Here is a 13,569-nt window from a genome sequence, read left to right as displayed (position 1 = left end):
GCACATAAAATATGTGTACTTGATAAAATATTTAAAGTGCTGATACACAATTTTTTAATTTTAACTTGCTTAGAAAAACCTGAAAATAAACCTGGAATATCAGTGGTGTAAGAATAATGATGTGTTGGGTAAAAAGAACAGAAATAACTGTGTCAAGGTGTTTCTCTGAGAATAGCGAATACGAACACTGGGTTTTGTCGTTTCCAGTTATCTCTGGGCCCACAAAGTTCCGGTTCAATGACAACTAAACTTATTTCCTAGAATTCCTCATGATGGAGCAGTGTAAAAAGATGAACTTGCATAACCTTCCAGTTCCAGGTTTAGTTCCTAAACTGTATCAGCATCAAGAAACAGCAATATGGCTGAGCATAATAAACAAGCCTGCCCTCCCACACTCAGGAGACTGAGGCAGAAGGGACTCTACTGCAAGGCCAGCTCAGTGACACAGAGATCTGTGCCAAACTACAGGATCAGAGAATGTCATTCATCAAGTTTAGTCTTAGAGCAACTTACCCAGCACATACAAAGCCCTGGGTATTGCTTAGAACATCAAAAATAGGGAAGGGAGCAGCAGTGACTAGCAATTTACTCTTATCACTGTTAAACACCCAAGGTTTATTTAATTTTAAATATTGGAACACAGGATTTTCAAACTGAAGTTAATAGTAAGAGTGTTTGCGCTCAAAAAATTTCAAAATTCTAAATCTATATTTGCAATAAGCTCATTATACATCTCATGAAAAGATTGTCGTAAACTTTTTGTTTGTATTCTTACCAGAACCTACTATATAACACTGAATAACTATTTGACTGGTGGGAGAGAAGGACTGAGGGAAACATTATAAGAGTCAGCAAAAGCTGACAAAAATCTTTCAAAAACCTTAAGCAGTTGCTCATTACTCAGACAATTCTGAAATGTATTTCTAGGAAGATTCCAAGCGAGGTAAATTGGAAATTAAGTACTATCTTAATTTCAATTTTTGACATTTAATTATTCAGCAACTGTATTTTTTATTTGCCACATACACTCTGGACATTTTTTGTAATCTCAAATATTATCAGTAATACTATCTACTTAAATTAAGTATACATATTCAAAAATATAAGTTACTAAACCCAGTCTTCACTAAGATAAAACTTAGAAGATTAACAGGTTTACATTTGGGATATGTCCTCACAGGCCAGCATTACTCATTTATTGGCCCGTACCTCAGATGGACAACATGCATTTGACTCACTTACTCTTAGAGATTTGTGGCTTTTACTATTTATTTTTAAGTACATGAATGTTTTGCCTACATGCATAATATGAGTACAGAGCTGACAGCACTGGATTCTCTAGAACTGGAATCAAGTCTGTTGTAAGCTGCCACATGGGTGCTGGGTGAACTAAACCCAGGTCCTCTTCAAGACTAACAAATGCTCTTAAACCACTGAGCTACCTCTCCAGCCATGAAGCCTCATAGAGGATCAGTATCTACAATCATTCTCTAAGTTTTTTACATTTATCTTCTGTATGTATGGAAATCAGAGAACAATTTATAGGAGTTAAGTTTCTCCTCAAGTTTCTTAAGTTTCATGGCTCTTCCTAAAAACTTTCCTAATAAACATACAGTGTAATTCTACTTTGACAAATCTCTTAGAGTATACATTCTCATTGTTGTTTTGACTTGTATATTTGTTTAAAGACAGGGTCTCACAATATAGCCCAGAGTATCCTCCAACACATGAAGATCTCAATCTACCTCAACCTCCCAAGGGTTTAGGATTACAGGCATGCACCACCATACCCAGCTGCAAAGTGTTTTCTGATTGTCCCAGTAACTATTAGGGATTTCAATATAATTTGCATTCTTGTGTTTACTCTTTGCTTAAAAATAGAGAAATAATAGATCTCATACCTTAGATCATCTAAATCCTTAAGAAAACTGTAGTTTTGAAATTGATATGGGTCAGTAAAATCATGCAGACAGGAGAAAAGAACAGAAGCCCGTGCTCTTCAGTTTCAGTAACTCAGATCTGTACCTACTCTTCAAGGTAAGATTAGCTTCTCAATAAGAAGAAAAATGGTGACTCATCAGCCATGCATGCTATAGGAGACAGTCTCTAATCTCTGACAGCTGTGTTTCCAGACTTACTGTTTTCCTGCACCCTGGCCACGAAGCCTGTGAGAGGTATCTGTGGAGTCAACTGAGGCATGGGGGGAGGAGGAGGGGCAATGGAAACTGGCAGCAAGACACAGTATTGGGAGTAAAACAGATAAAGAAAAGGAAACAAACAAAAAGCAGAAGTCAGTTACAAGGACTACAAACAGAAATAGTATGCCAAGAACAGTCTGCAAATGAAAACAGACAAAACAAACAAACAAACCCTGCTACCCTCGAGTTCTATCCCCACAGAACCCAAGGCCATGCTGTGGTCAGCCACAGGGGCAAGTGCATAAAATGATAAATGCATTTACTTTTAACCTAGCATTACATTATTTGGGGAACTTTTTAATTTACTATAACATTCATCTTAGCACAATATTTTTCAAGAAAAGGCTTTTAAAATATCTCATAATTAAACACCTACAGAGCTTTCCAAAACAATGTTTCTCTTTAAGTCTATGAACTAACAGACTTGTCTAACTTTAGGGTAAAGATATCAATTTAAAACCAAATAATGTTTAACAGCTGTTGATTATCTATATAAATATGCAAATACATTAATACATTAATCATGAATTTCCTTTAAAGAAAGTGCTTATATATTTCTCTGGGAAACACTCTTTCTTACAAAGTAAGACTTGTTGCCAACTTTATTTGTAAGAAATCAGCCCTAACAGGGACAGAATGTTCCATGTAGCTAGTGACTAATTTTTCTGTTTCTGAGGGGAAGTTATCAAATATAGTCTATGGATACTGAAAAAGAAACTTAATCTCTAATCAGTCAAAATGTACAATTATTTGCACTATATTAATTTCTTATTGACATAATGCAACCAGACACTGGCTGGCTTGAAGTATGTGTAACCTTTCTCAGAAGAAAATATATAGGAAAGTGGTACCAAGTGTCCATATGACTAACAAATATATGGCACAAACTAGAAGCAAAGATGTTTACTTTGTTTCACTTTGACACAGAACAAGTTAATGGGTTTAGGTGGAAAGATTCGGCTTCCCGGTGGTCACCGATAAGTGATGTTACCAAGAAAAACAACTTTATTGGTCCCTAAGATCATTTCATCAAAATTTATCATTTTAATCCAAGGGACAAATTTGTTGGTAAGCATAAAAATGTGATAGAAGTTCCAAGTTAAATATTAGAGAAATACATATTCACTGATATTTCATACAAATTTAAAAACAGCATTCAGTCTACTAGCAGAAACTGGTCTTTCATTCTGTTACAGAGAAGACTTTTTAAAGGGTTAGAGGGTATTGATTTAAAACAAACAAAAAAGCCTCCCATTAGTCAAAATAATTCCGAGCAAAGGCCCGTAGTGACTAGTCATGCTCGTCAGCCGAGGGAGACGCAGGACCTGTACTATGAAGATGCCATCACCAGCACGCACTGAGGAGACCGTGCACAGCACAGCACTAAGCACAGCCACGTACCAGTAAAGCTGCACCAGCAGCTCACACTGAAGGAGAAATGGATAAAACAAAAAATGCTTCACACCCGAGGCTAAGTTTCCTTTCCAGTTTCAAAAAGAATACTGATATCCACTAAGGAAGTACCCACAATCATGTGAATCTAGACAAGTGTGGATCAGTGAAATAAAAACCCTATTTGGAGGATAAATTAAAAGACAAAATGGGGGAAGGGGAGATAATGAACATAAAGATGGGATTGTAAAAAGCAGAATATGAAAAGAAAATTAGTGAAACTAGTGGGGTAAACAACTAATTTGTCTTGATTGTATATGCCCATATGCCTTTAATTCTAGGTTTCAGGAGGCAGAAGCATGTAGATCTATGCATTTAAGGCCAGCCTAAACTCTAGTCAGTTCCAGAACAACCTAACTCAAAAAAAGAAAAGAAAAAGAAAAACGTAAACTACTAAGTTATAGGACATTCAATAGTGCCCGGACGCCAAGGGGAGTGTGAGGTAATTAGCAGCAAGAGTTTAATATCTCATAGTAGCCTCAATGAAAACTCTGGCCTGGAAAAGGTTGTATGAACCTAAGGTTCTCTGTGAATACAGACATTTAAGACAAAGTGGTTTTCAATTTGCAGTAACCCAATTGCTCTGTAACTCAACATTTTAAACAGAAGACCAACAGCCTCTACCTAAGTTAGGCATAGTCGTGCTTGCCTGTCATGCCAACAAGCAGGAGGGCTACAAGTTCAAGGCCAGCATGACTTAGGCAGTACTAGGCCAGTTACGGCTACAAAGTAAGGTCTTGTCTTCAAAACCAAATAAAAACCCAAAAATATACGTGTAATATGAATATAAATAAAAAAACAAGCAAATTCTCATGTAAACACAGCATAGTCATCAATATTTTTATGGACCATTCAGTTCTGGACACAGTTAAAAAAGAAGCTGCCATAGAAAAACCTGTCAGCCACACCCAGCAACTTCATGACAAACACAAATACTGGACAAAAGGCTTATTTCAAATCATTTCCCTTATAGATTTAGCATCTTAACATGGAAAGTGAACTCAATGCTTATCCTTGGACATTCAAACCTTTTCTAAGTATTTTCTGTAAAAATTTTTAAACACTGGCTGTAGTTAGTGCTGAGATGTGTATTTTGAAGTAAACAGAAGAAAATTTTAAAAAAAGAAAATCCCTCCCATGTTAGAATAATTCAGACAGAGAAAGTAAGCAGGCATTGTAAATGTTTTCATTTGAAAGCATTTTAAAAGAGGTCACAACCTTAGAAGTGATAGCCAACAATTTCTTTTCATTAATTTTTTTTAGTTCTTTGTGTTTGTGGCCTTGTACATCACTGAACCATCAAAATCATGATGATAAAATTTAAAATTGTTTAGTTCAAGTTATACTGTAGTAATAGCAATAGCACATTCAAGTACTTGTTGAATTTTGGTAGATTAATTATACTCAAGTGAACCTTGGAGAATAAATAATAAGCAGTTACATTTAAGATGGTTATCAAGGATTAAAACTCTAAAGCAAAACCAAGCATGAAATGGCATGGCTTAAATTGTTGTCTATCACAGTCAAGAATAAGGGTTTCACATAATTCCCTTCAAAAGGAGCTCCACTATTGCTGTATGCCTGCAAACACAAGCTTACTTGAATTTTGAGAATAAAGTGGACCTCCATTAACATGAGGCTGAGCAGAGAATTGTGCAGTCACAGAGGGAGTTCGTCTATATCCACCAGAAGATGTCGAAGAAGTAGTGGAGTTGTGTCGAGAAATCTGCCTGGTCATTGTGCCATACTGGGAACCAGGAGCTGCGCCAGGGACTGCTGAAAAGCATTAGTCAAAGGCAACCAAGAAAGCATTACAAACACCCGATGTGGCAGGACAGGGGGGAGGGGGTTCTTATTGCTTCATTAACACCCAGACACAAAATAAGGAAGGAAGGAAGGAAGGAAGGAAGGAAGGAAGGAAGGAAGGAAGGAAGGAAGGAAGGAAGGAAGGAAGGAGGGAGGGAGGGAGGGAGGGAGGAAGGGTGGGAGGGAGGGAGGGAGGGAGGGAGGGTGGGAGGGAGGGAGGGAGGGAGGGAGGGTGGGAGGGAGGGAGGGAGGGAGGGAGGGAGGGAGGAAGGAAGGAAGGAAGGAAGGAAGGAAGGGACGAAAATGAAAACCAAATTAGCTCCACTTCTAAAGTTTAAAAACAAGAGGACCACTAGAGTGGAGCGCTACAATAGTGGCCACTGATCATTATTAATCCTTTCAATTATTGAAATTGAAATTGAAATTTGCACAGTCCCAAATGCTATTTGTCTCCATGTGCATTTCAGAATGTTCACTACACAATGCACAAGAACAACTATTCAGACCATTTACATTGTATTGGTATGATAAGTAACCCAGGGATAATTTGAACTATATGATAAGAAAGATATGTGTAAGTTGTCTGCAAGTACCACACACCATTTTATAAAAGGAACCTGAGTATCTAAGGATTTTTTTTTATTTATTGAAGGTGGAGTGTCCAAGAATCAACTACGAGAGTGAACGCAGGACAACTGTATAGACCTTTTGTATGTACACTGGCTACAACAAACTGAGTTCCACAAACAGTCTGAGTAAGGCACCAGCTGTCAGCTGTGGGTTATTCGGAACTGCTTCATAAGCAACTTCCTCTCCACAGCCAAGTTTCAGAATTTGATTCAAAGTTCTATCTGGTTAAAAACCCAGGTGAAGTAGTTAGAAAGTAAGCAGTAAAATTTAAACTGTTAAGTATATTTTTCTGATTTTTATAACTTAATAATTACTGTTACTAATTACTTAAATTGTACTTAGGTACTATTCTTAACACTAAGAATATCACTCCTTATGAATGAACACTGCTAAATTTAGTTCCTGAATTTCCCTAGGATAACTGTTTTTAAGCTTCAGCACTGATGAAAATCTCCCCTTGAAAGCTTGTAATGGGAATTTCTGGGTCCCATCTTCAGAGATTTTAATAGGTCTGAGAACTGAAATTTCTACCTAGTTCCTCAATGTTGATGACTGATTTGGAATTATTGCTCTGGAAGTCAGTGCTCTAAGTAAACAGCAATTTTTTCCTTAAGTCCACTCTTAAAAATTAAGACTTAGGTGTCCCTGGAGTGGCTTACACCTGTATGTAATGGCTACTCAATATCAAACTGACACAGTGTTAAGATAAACTAATACACAATTGCACAAAGACTTCACAGAGCCTCTAGGGGAAAAAATTCCAAAAGAATGAGAATGAGAATGGAAAAGAAAATAGCTTTGGCCTCACAAACCTAAGCAGAGACTTTTCTAAGAACTAATGTTCTGAGAACTAGTACTCTGATGTTAGTATCTAAGTCTGACACTGATTTACTTTGACTAGTAAGCAAGAGAGGTTTTGGCAGAGAGAGCATACCCACAGATCACCAGCTATGTAGCATCAAGATCCACATACCCCCAAACACACAGAGATGTCTGTCTACATTTTTACTTATCCAGAGAACATAACAACAGCATCTCATTGTGGCTTCAACAATCGTCTTCCAACTATGAAGTAAGCTGAGAGCATTTCATTTTCACAGACTTTTTTTAGTGATTTCTAAATCCACAGGGTTTTCTACTATCTCATTCCCTATTTTTCCATAGTATATGTAAATGTTTTGAAAAAATGTACAACTATTTTCATTTTAATTTCACCTAAATTAATTCTCATTAAGAGATGCCTCGTTATCCAAGGTGTTGTGTACATCTAAAAGTTTGGGGGATAAGGGGAGTTGAGACAGGGTTTCTCTGTGTTAACATCAACCAGACTGGCCTTGAACTCACAGAGACCCGCCTGCCTCTGCCTCCTAAATGCTGGGATTAAAGATGTATGCCACCACCGCCCAGCCTGACTCTAGAATTCTTTCTATTAGTGTTCAGTCTGGTCTTTTGCAGCTTGCAGATGACCTAAATGCATCCTACTGATGAAGTCATTTCATGGCACTCCCCGCTATCTTAAAGCCTAGGCTGCATCAAGTTTTGAGAGAATAATCCAAAGAGTAGCATCAGAGCAGCCCAATCACACTCTATTCCCTCTCCATGTTTCACTTCCTGTCTCCACCTTCGAGCCAGTCTTCTGATTGGATGTAATTGCTGCTAGGTTTCATCAATCGAAACAAATTACAAATAAAAATCCCACTAAATTGGTTATGTATTATACATGGACCATGTTGTATTGTAGTAGAGAATCTTCTCCGTGTTCTTATAGTGTTAAGTTCAAAGGTCTTTCATTAAAAGAAATTAGTAATAATTAGATTTAATTCATTAACGTTTAGTAGTGCCATCTATAATCTAATAACTCTAACAACTTGTAATCTGTCAGCTACGGGAGTAAATTGCAGACATGTAAAATGTATATAATGGTTTCCCAACGCCTATACATCAACACTCACTGGGAGAAGCAGGGCTCCAGGAAGCCAGACAGTGTCTTCTAACAAAACAGTTTATGAATCAGATCAGAGTGCAAGAAAACAGAACTGAAACTTCCAAAATGGCAGGAAAATATCAAGTATTTGAAGACAAAAAACAAAAAAACAAAAAAGGAAACATCCATATATAAAATGTATTCAAATGAGTTTATAAATGCAATAACCACAAAACAGAGCCTGTGTTTATAACCAGATCATTTTCCTTAAACAATACATTTAAGATACTTTCATCTCATTTTTTTTCATTATGATTGCCCTTCAAATGTTTGTTTTTTAGTATACACATTTCATTTATGGACAGCTTGGGTTACATAGAAATTACCTATCTCAAAAAAGTCTACATTCCACTGCTAAATTCCAAAGAGTTAACTGAATGTTCTCCAAGAATACCTTAAATTTACATACTTTCCAAAAAGGTAAAATAAATTTTTCTATTTTTAAATGTCATCTTACAGTCCTAAAATAGGTGCTGAATTTCATATATAAATAGGAAGCCACAAATACCTTAGTTTAGCAATACTGACTTTCTGTATGAAAGAAATATCATACAATAAGGTTTGCATTTGAAATAATAAACATCATAAAGTATTATAAAGACAAGATTTACTAAAACAAAACGGCCAAAATTGACTTAACAAAGTTATTTCTCTGTACTATACATACAGCTTGTAAAGCATCAATAATTTTGTGAAAACTGATCTAAAAATATCACATTTGTTATATTTGCCTTTAATACAGTAATAGCCACAATCTCATAACTCACTTCATTCAACATGCATAGACTGTTTTAGCCTCCACAATAAAGTTAACAAACATCACAGTGATGTTGAGAGTACTAAGTACCGTACCTGGGCCCCCAGTGGGTGGTGAGGGCGTGGGCACAGCAATGGGAATACCAATGCTGCTGCTCCCACTGTTCTCTCGGCTTCCGCTTCCTCCACTACTTCCACTACAAAGAAGAGAAGCATTGAAAAATTATTTTTACAAACTAACTTTTATAACTTCAATCATAAAGTAGGGCTAATAAACACTCATTGACTTGGTTATAAATCTTTATTGTTACTTAAGATAGTTCTGTGTTACACTGTTCTTCTAGAACTCTAAAACAAGTAACTAGCAGAGTACTCAAACCCTACCTGACCTTTATTCCCAGCACTCTGAAGGCAAATACAAATGGATCTTTGTGTGTTCAAGGCCAGCCAGGGTTACATGAGACCTTGTCTTAAAATGGTAATTATAGTCTTTAAGAAAAGTCTTGAGCAATGAAATCTCACAATACAGTGAGTTGCAAATGTCTATTTCAAGCCTTTGGTGATTAAAAGCCTGTTGGGGTGGCACACTGCACTTTCAGCACTGGCTAAGTCTAGAGGTTCTTGAATCTGAAACCACCTGGTGTACATAATGAGTCTCTTGTTTCCTCTCTGTGATGGTTTGTATTGCTCGGCCGAGGGAGTAGCACTATTAGAGGATGTGTCACTGTGGGTATGGGCTTTAAGACTCCCATCCTAACTGCCTGGAAACCAGTATTCTGCTAGAAGCCTTCAGATGAAGATGTAAAACTCTCAGCTCCTCCTGTGCCATGCTTGCCTGGATGCTGCCACGTTCCTGCCTTGATGATAATAGACTGAACCTCTGAACCTGCAAGTCAGCCCCAATTAAATGTTGTCCTTATAAGAGTTGCCTTGGTCACGGTGTCTGTTCACAGCAGTAAAACCCTAACTAAAACAACCTCTGACTTCCTCAGAAAGGAACAGTGAACCATACCCTCACCAAACTATAGTAGAACATGAGAAAACAGACTCAAGAGTTAGTTGGCAGAGAGCAACAGGTAATACAAAAACAAAAGTACAAAACAATGGGGTATGGGGAGTGATCCTTGTCTGCAAACCATCAAACCCAGGAAGGAAAAAAATTTTCTCCCTATCTGAAAGAAAATTAAAAGGGGCATGGTGGCACACAGCTGTAATCCCTGCATTTGTAAGGCTGATGAAGAAGTATGACAACTTCTAGGTCAGTCTAGCCTATATAGCAAAGCCCTGTTTCCAAAACAGAAATAATCTGGGCACAGGGCTGCACACCTTCATACCCAGCACTGGGAAAGCAAAGGCAGGTGGGTCCCTATGTATTTGAAACACGGTCTATAAAGCCAAGTTCAAGACCAGCCAGGGCTACACAGTGAGACCTTACCTCAAAAGCAAACCAACAAACAAATATAAAATATACAAAAACAAATTGAAGATAGGTAATAAGGAGTTTTCTAGAAAATGGGTGTGATGGTTTGAATAAGAATGACACCCACAGACTCGTTCGTATATTTGAATGTTTGGTCATCAAGGAAGTAGGATTAGTAGGTGTTGCCTTAGAGTGAGTGTGTCCCTGAGAGTAGACTTTAAGGCAGCCTCTTCCTGCTGCCTGTGGATCTGGCTGTAGAACTCTCATCTACTTCTCCAGTACCATGTCAGCCTGCATGCCACCAGGCTTCCTGCCCTGATGATAATGGACTCAACCCCTGAAACTTTAAGCATGCACCAATTAAATTTTTTCTTTATAAAAGTTGCCTTGATCAGGTGTCTCTTCACAAAAATAGAACAGTAACCAAGACAATGAGCAAAACAACAGAAAACAGTTTAAAGGTAGGTAAGTTTCACTGCTACTGAGAAGCTATTCAACTCGCTCCAAGCCAAACCTGGGAGTAACTGCTGTCTACCATACTTGCCCCTTGCTATATTGCCCAGGCTAGTTTCAAACACAGTCATTTTAAATGACTAGTAGTTGAATAAGATTAAACTATTGCTACCTCCACTATGAGAAAAACATACTTGACCCTGTAACTCAGCAAAACCAAAGCTGGGTCCTTCAGCACTGGGCAGCTGCTTTCTCAAGGATTGTTAACACAACCTCACTTATCAACTCAGTTCAAAATCTTCTTCAGAAATAAGCAGTGTTCTTCCTCTGACTTCTTAGAATCAAATATGCTATGTAACTCTACAGCACTTAACCCTTTATCCAAGAGCATTTAAGAGTATTTTCCCTATGCAGGAGTTCCTGCAAATGAACCCAGAAGTCTTATTCATACTAAGAATATATCCTACCACTGAGCTACCTTACAACATATAAAGAAATGTTTAAAAGTGTTCTTGTGTTGGGTCAGGAGGGTAGGGACGGTGATAGAAGTGGATTACTTCAAAAATACTTTGTTCCAAAATGTCTGAAGACCTTATATGCAAATTTAGGAGAGCAAAACAATTTTAAGCTTTATTTGGGTTTCTGGTTTGGTTTTGATTTGGGTTTTGTTCTGAGACAAGGTCTCATATATCCCAGGCTGGCCTCATATTCACTAAGTAGCCAAGAATAACCCTGAACTTCAGATCCTCCTGTCTCCATTTACCAAGTGCTGTAACTGCAGAATGGTGCTGGGGAATCAAACCCAGAGCAGCTCCCTATATGTTAAGGCAAGCACTAAGCCAACATTTACATCTTACCCCTAAAAAGCAGTCTTTAGTTGGTAATCCCAACATGGACTTACATCTTCAAAAGAATATAATCTGCACATATTATACACAAATGAAAAAAAAAAAACCTCAAAGGAAAAAGTGAAATCTGATGGGATCAGAAATATAATATGAATGATGCCGAGCCTCCTACACTCACCATCAGCATTACAGTAACACCTGACCTGTACTCTGCATCTTTAGAAATCTTCGCTCAGCAGTCAGCGACCCACACTTTCAGAGCTCAGATGTTCAGGTGGAAGGCTTACCTATGCGTCCTTGGTCTCTGGTTTAAAGAAGCCGTCCTGCCTGGACTATGCTGGCTTCCGAGTCTCGCAGGACTAGTCATGTAGTCATTAGGAACTGTGGGAGGCTTAACAGGCTCTAGGGTTTTGTAAGGGGTATTCCGTCTAACAACGAAGAATAGAAGAAGGGATAATGAATAAGAGAGAAAGCAGTACCCTCTCCCATTTCCAAAAATCTCTATCTGAATGAACTAAAATAACTTTTTTTTCCAATTTTAATTTTAAAAAAGTAAAGACCAGCAGGACTATTAGTCACTATTGCTAATGCCAAGAAGTGCTTACTGGCAGGAACCTGATACGGATGCTGCCTTAGAGGCTCTGCCAGAGCCATCCTGATACAGAGGAGGATGCCTGCACAGAGACCCCAATGGAGGAGCTAGAAAAGGAACTGAAGGAGCTGAAAGAGTCTGCAACCCCATGGGAAAAACAACACTATCAACCAACCAAACCCTCCAGAGCTCCTAGAGACTAAAACACCAACCAAAGAGCACACATGGAAGGACCCATGGCTCCAGTTGCATATGAATGTAGCAGAGGATAGCATTGTCTGTCCTCTGGGAAGAGAGGTTTTTGGTCCAGTGAAGGCTTGTTTTCCCAGTGTAGGGGAATGCCAAGGCACTGAGGCATCGGGAAAGGGGATACATTTGAAATGTAAATACAGAGAATATCCAATAAAAAATGATTTTAAAAAAAGTAAAGACTGACAGGACAACTCAGTGGGTAAAGAAGCCTAGAGACCCCATTTACCAGGAGAGAGGGATATTGTGCATGCAAATGGGAAAACACACACACACACACACACACACACACACACACACACAAATTTAGAGGGTAGTTCCACAAGAGATTAATTGAAAAAACCAGGAAACATGCATTCAAATCTCAGAAATTCTTTGTAAAATGCAATTGAATCTGTACCCCAAAGTTCCTCGGCCTGACACAGGAGGGCTTGGTGGTTTCTGCGTGGGAGGATTTGTTCTCGACAATGTGCCAGTTCTTGCAGGCTGGTTATTTCCGTGCTAAAAATGTGGAGAGAAAAATTTTATTTCCGTATCAACTTGTTCTCTTGACATTTTAATGTGATGTCTTTTTCTTAATATCAGAATGTGAAGTAAGGATTCCCAGACAGTTCTAATAGTTTGGTATTACATTTTAAACGTTCAAAGGACACCTGTGCTAAGTTTTTTCCATCATACTAATATATACAAAATACAAGTGAGACTACTAGATTTTCTTGTTGTTGTTAGACATGTTTATTAATATCAAACTTATTCAAGAATCAGAATTTAATTGTTTGGGAAAAGTTATTTATGCATTGTGTGTGCATAAAATCAAACCACAAATCTGTCAATCTGCTGAAAATACTCATTATAAGTATAATCTTTATCCTAATAATTGAGCAACAAAATCACATGTGACGTCTGGGAAACCTAACTGTAAGTCAATGGAAGCAAAGCAACTGTAAAACATATGAGCAAAAGCAGTACCTGTTAGAACGATTAATATTCCTAAAGTGCAAACATCAATATATCTAGGATATATTAACACAGCCAAGCTAAACACTGCTGATGTGATCTAAGCTTGAGCGTATTTAATCTACATAAATCCTACAGGGAAAAGCAGACAGACACAAGAGTTTTCAAGTTTTAGTGGCTCTGAAGCCTCTGTCAACAAAGAAAGTACTGTGGATCAAATAAGT

At 37.9% G+C, this 13,569-nt stretch overlaps 1 protein-coding gene across 5 annotated transcripts in view; it reads right to left on the bottom strand.

Annotated features, from left to right (window-relative positions):
• The window catches only part of ABI1 (abl interactor 1), an 84,072-nt gene that overhangs the window by 5,081 nt on the left and 65,422 nt on the right, over positions 1–13,569 (bottom strand). Inside the window, exons 5-9 of one of the 5 annotated variants that reach the window (XM_080917939.1) lie at positions 12,789–12,889; positions 11,835–11,975; positions 8,923–9,023; positions 5,250–5,426; positions 2,139–2,225 (exon numbers count right to left, since the gene is read on the bottom strand). In XM_080917939.1, the coding sequence (XP_080774065.1) occupies positions 2,139–2,225; positions 5,250–5,426; positions 8,923–9,023; positions 11,835–11,975; positions 12,789–12,889 (607 nt within the window). The remainder of the gene's footprint in view (positions 1–2,138; positions 2,226–5,249; positions 5,427–8,922; positions 9,024–11,834; positions 11,976–12,788; positions 12,890–13,569) is intronic. The other 4 variants (XM_080917940.1, XM_080917941.1, XM_080917942.1 and 1 more) reach the window with 4 other exon arrangements.

The sequence above is a fragment of the Micromys minutus genome (assembly GCF_963924665.1).
Source record: "Micromys minutus genome assembly, chromosome: 6".
Classification (NCBI taxonomy): domain Eukaryota; kingdom Metazoa; phylum Chordata; class Mammalia; order Rodentia; family Muridae; genus Micromys; species Micromys minutus.
This window is presented reverse-complemented; position numbering and strand designations above follow the sequence as displayed.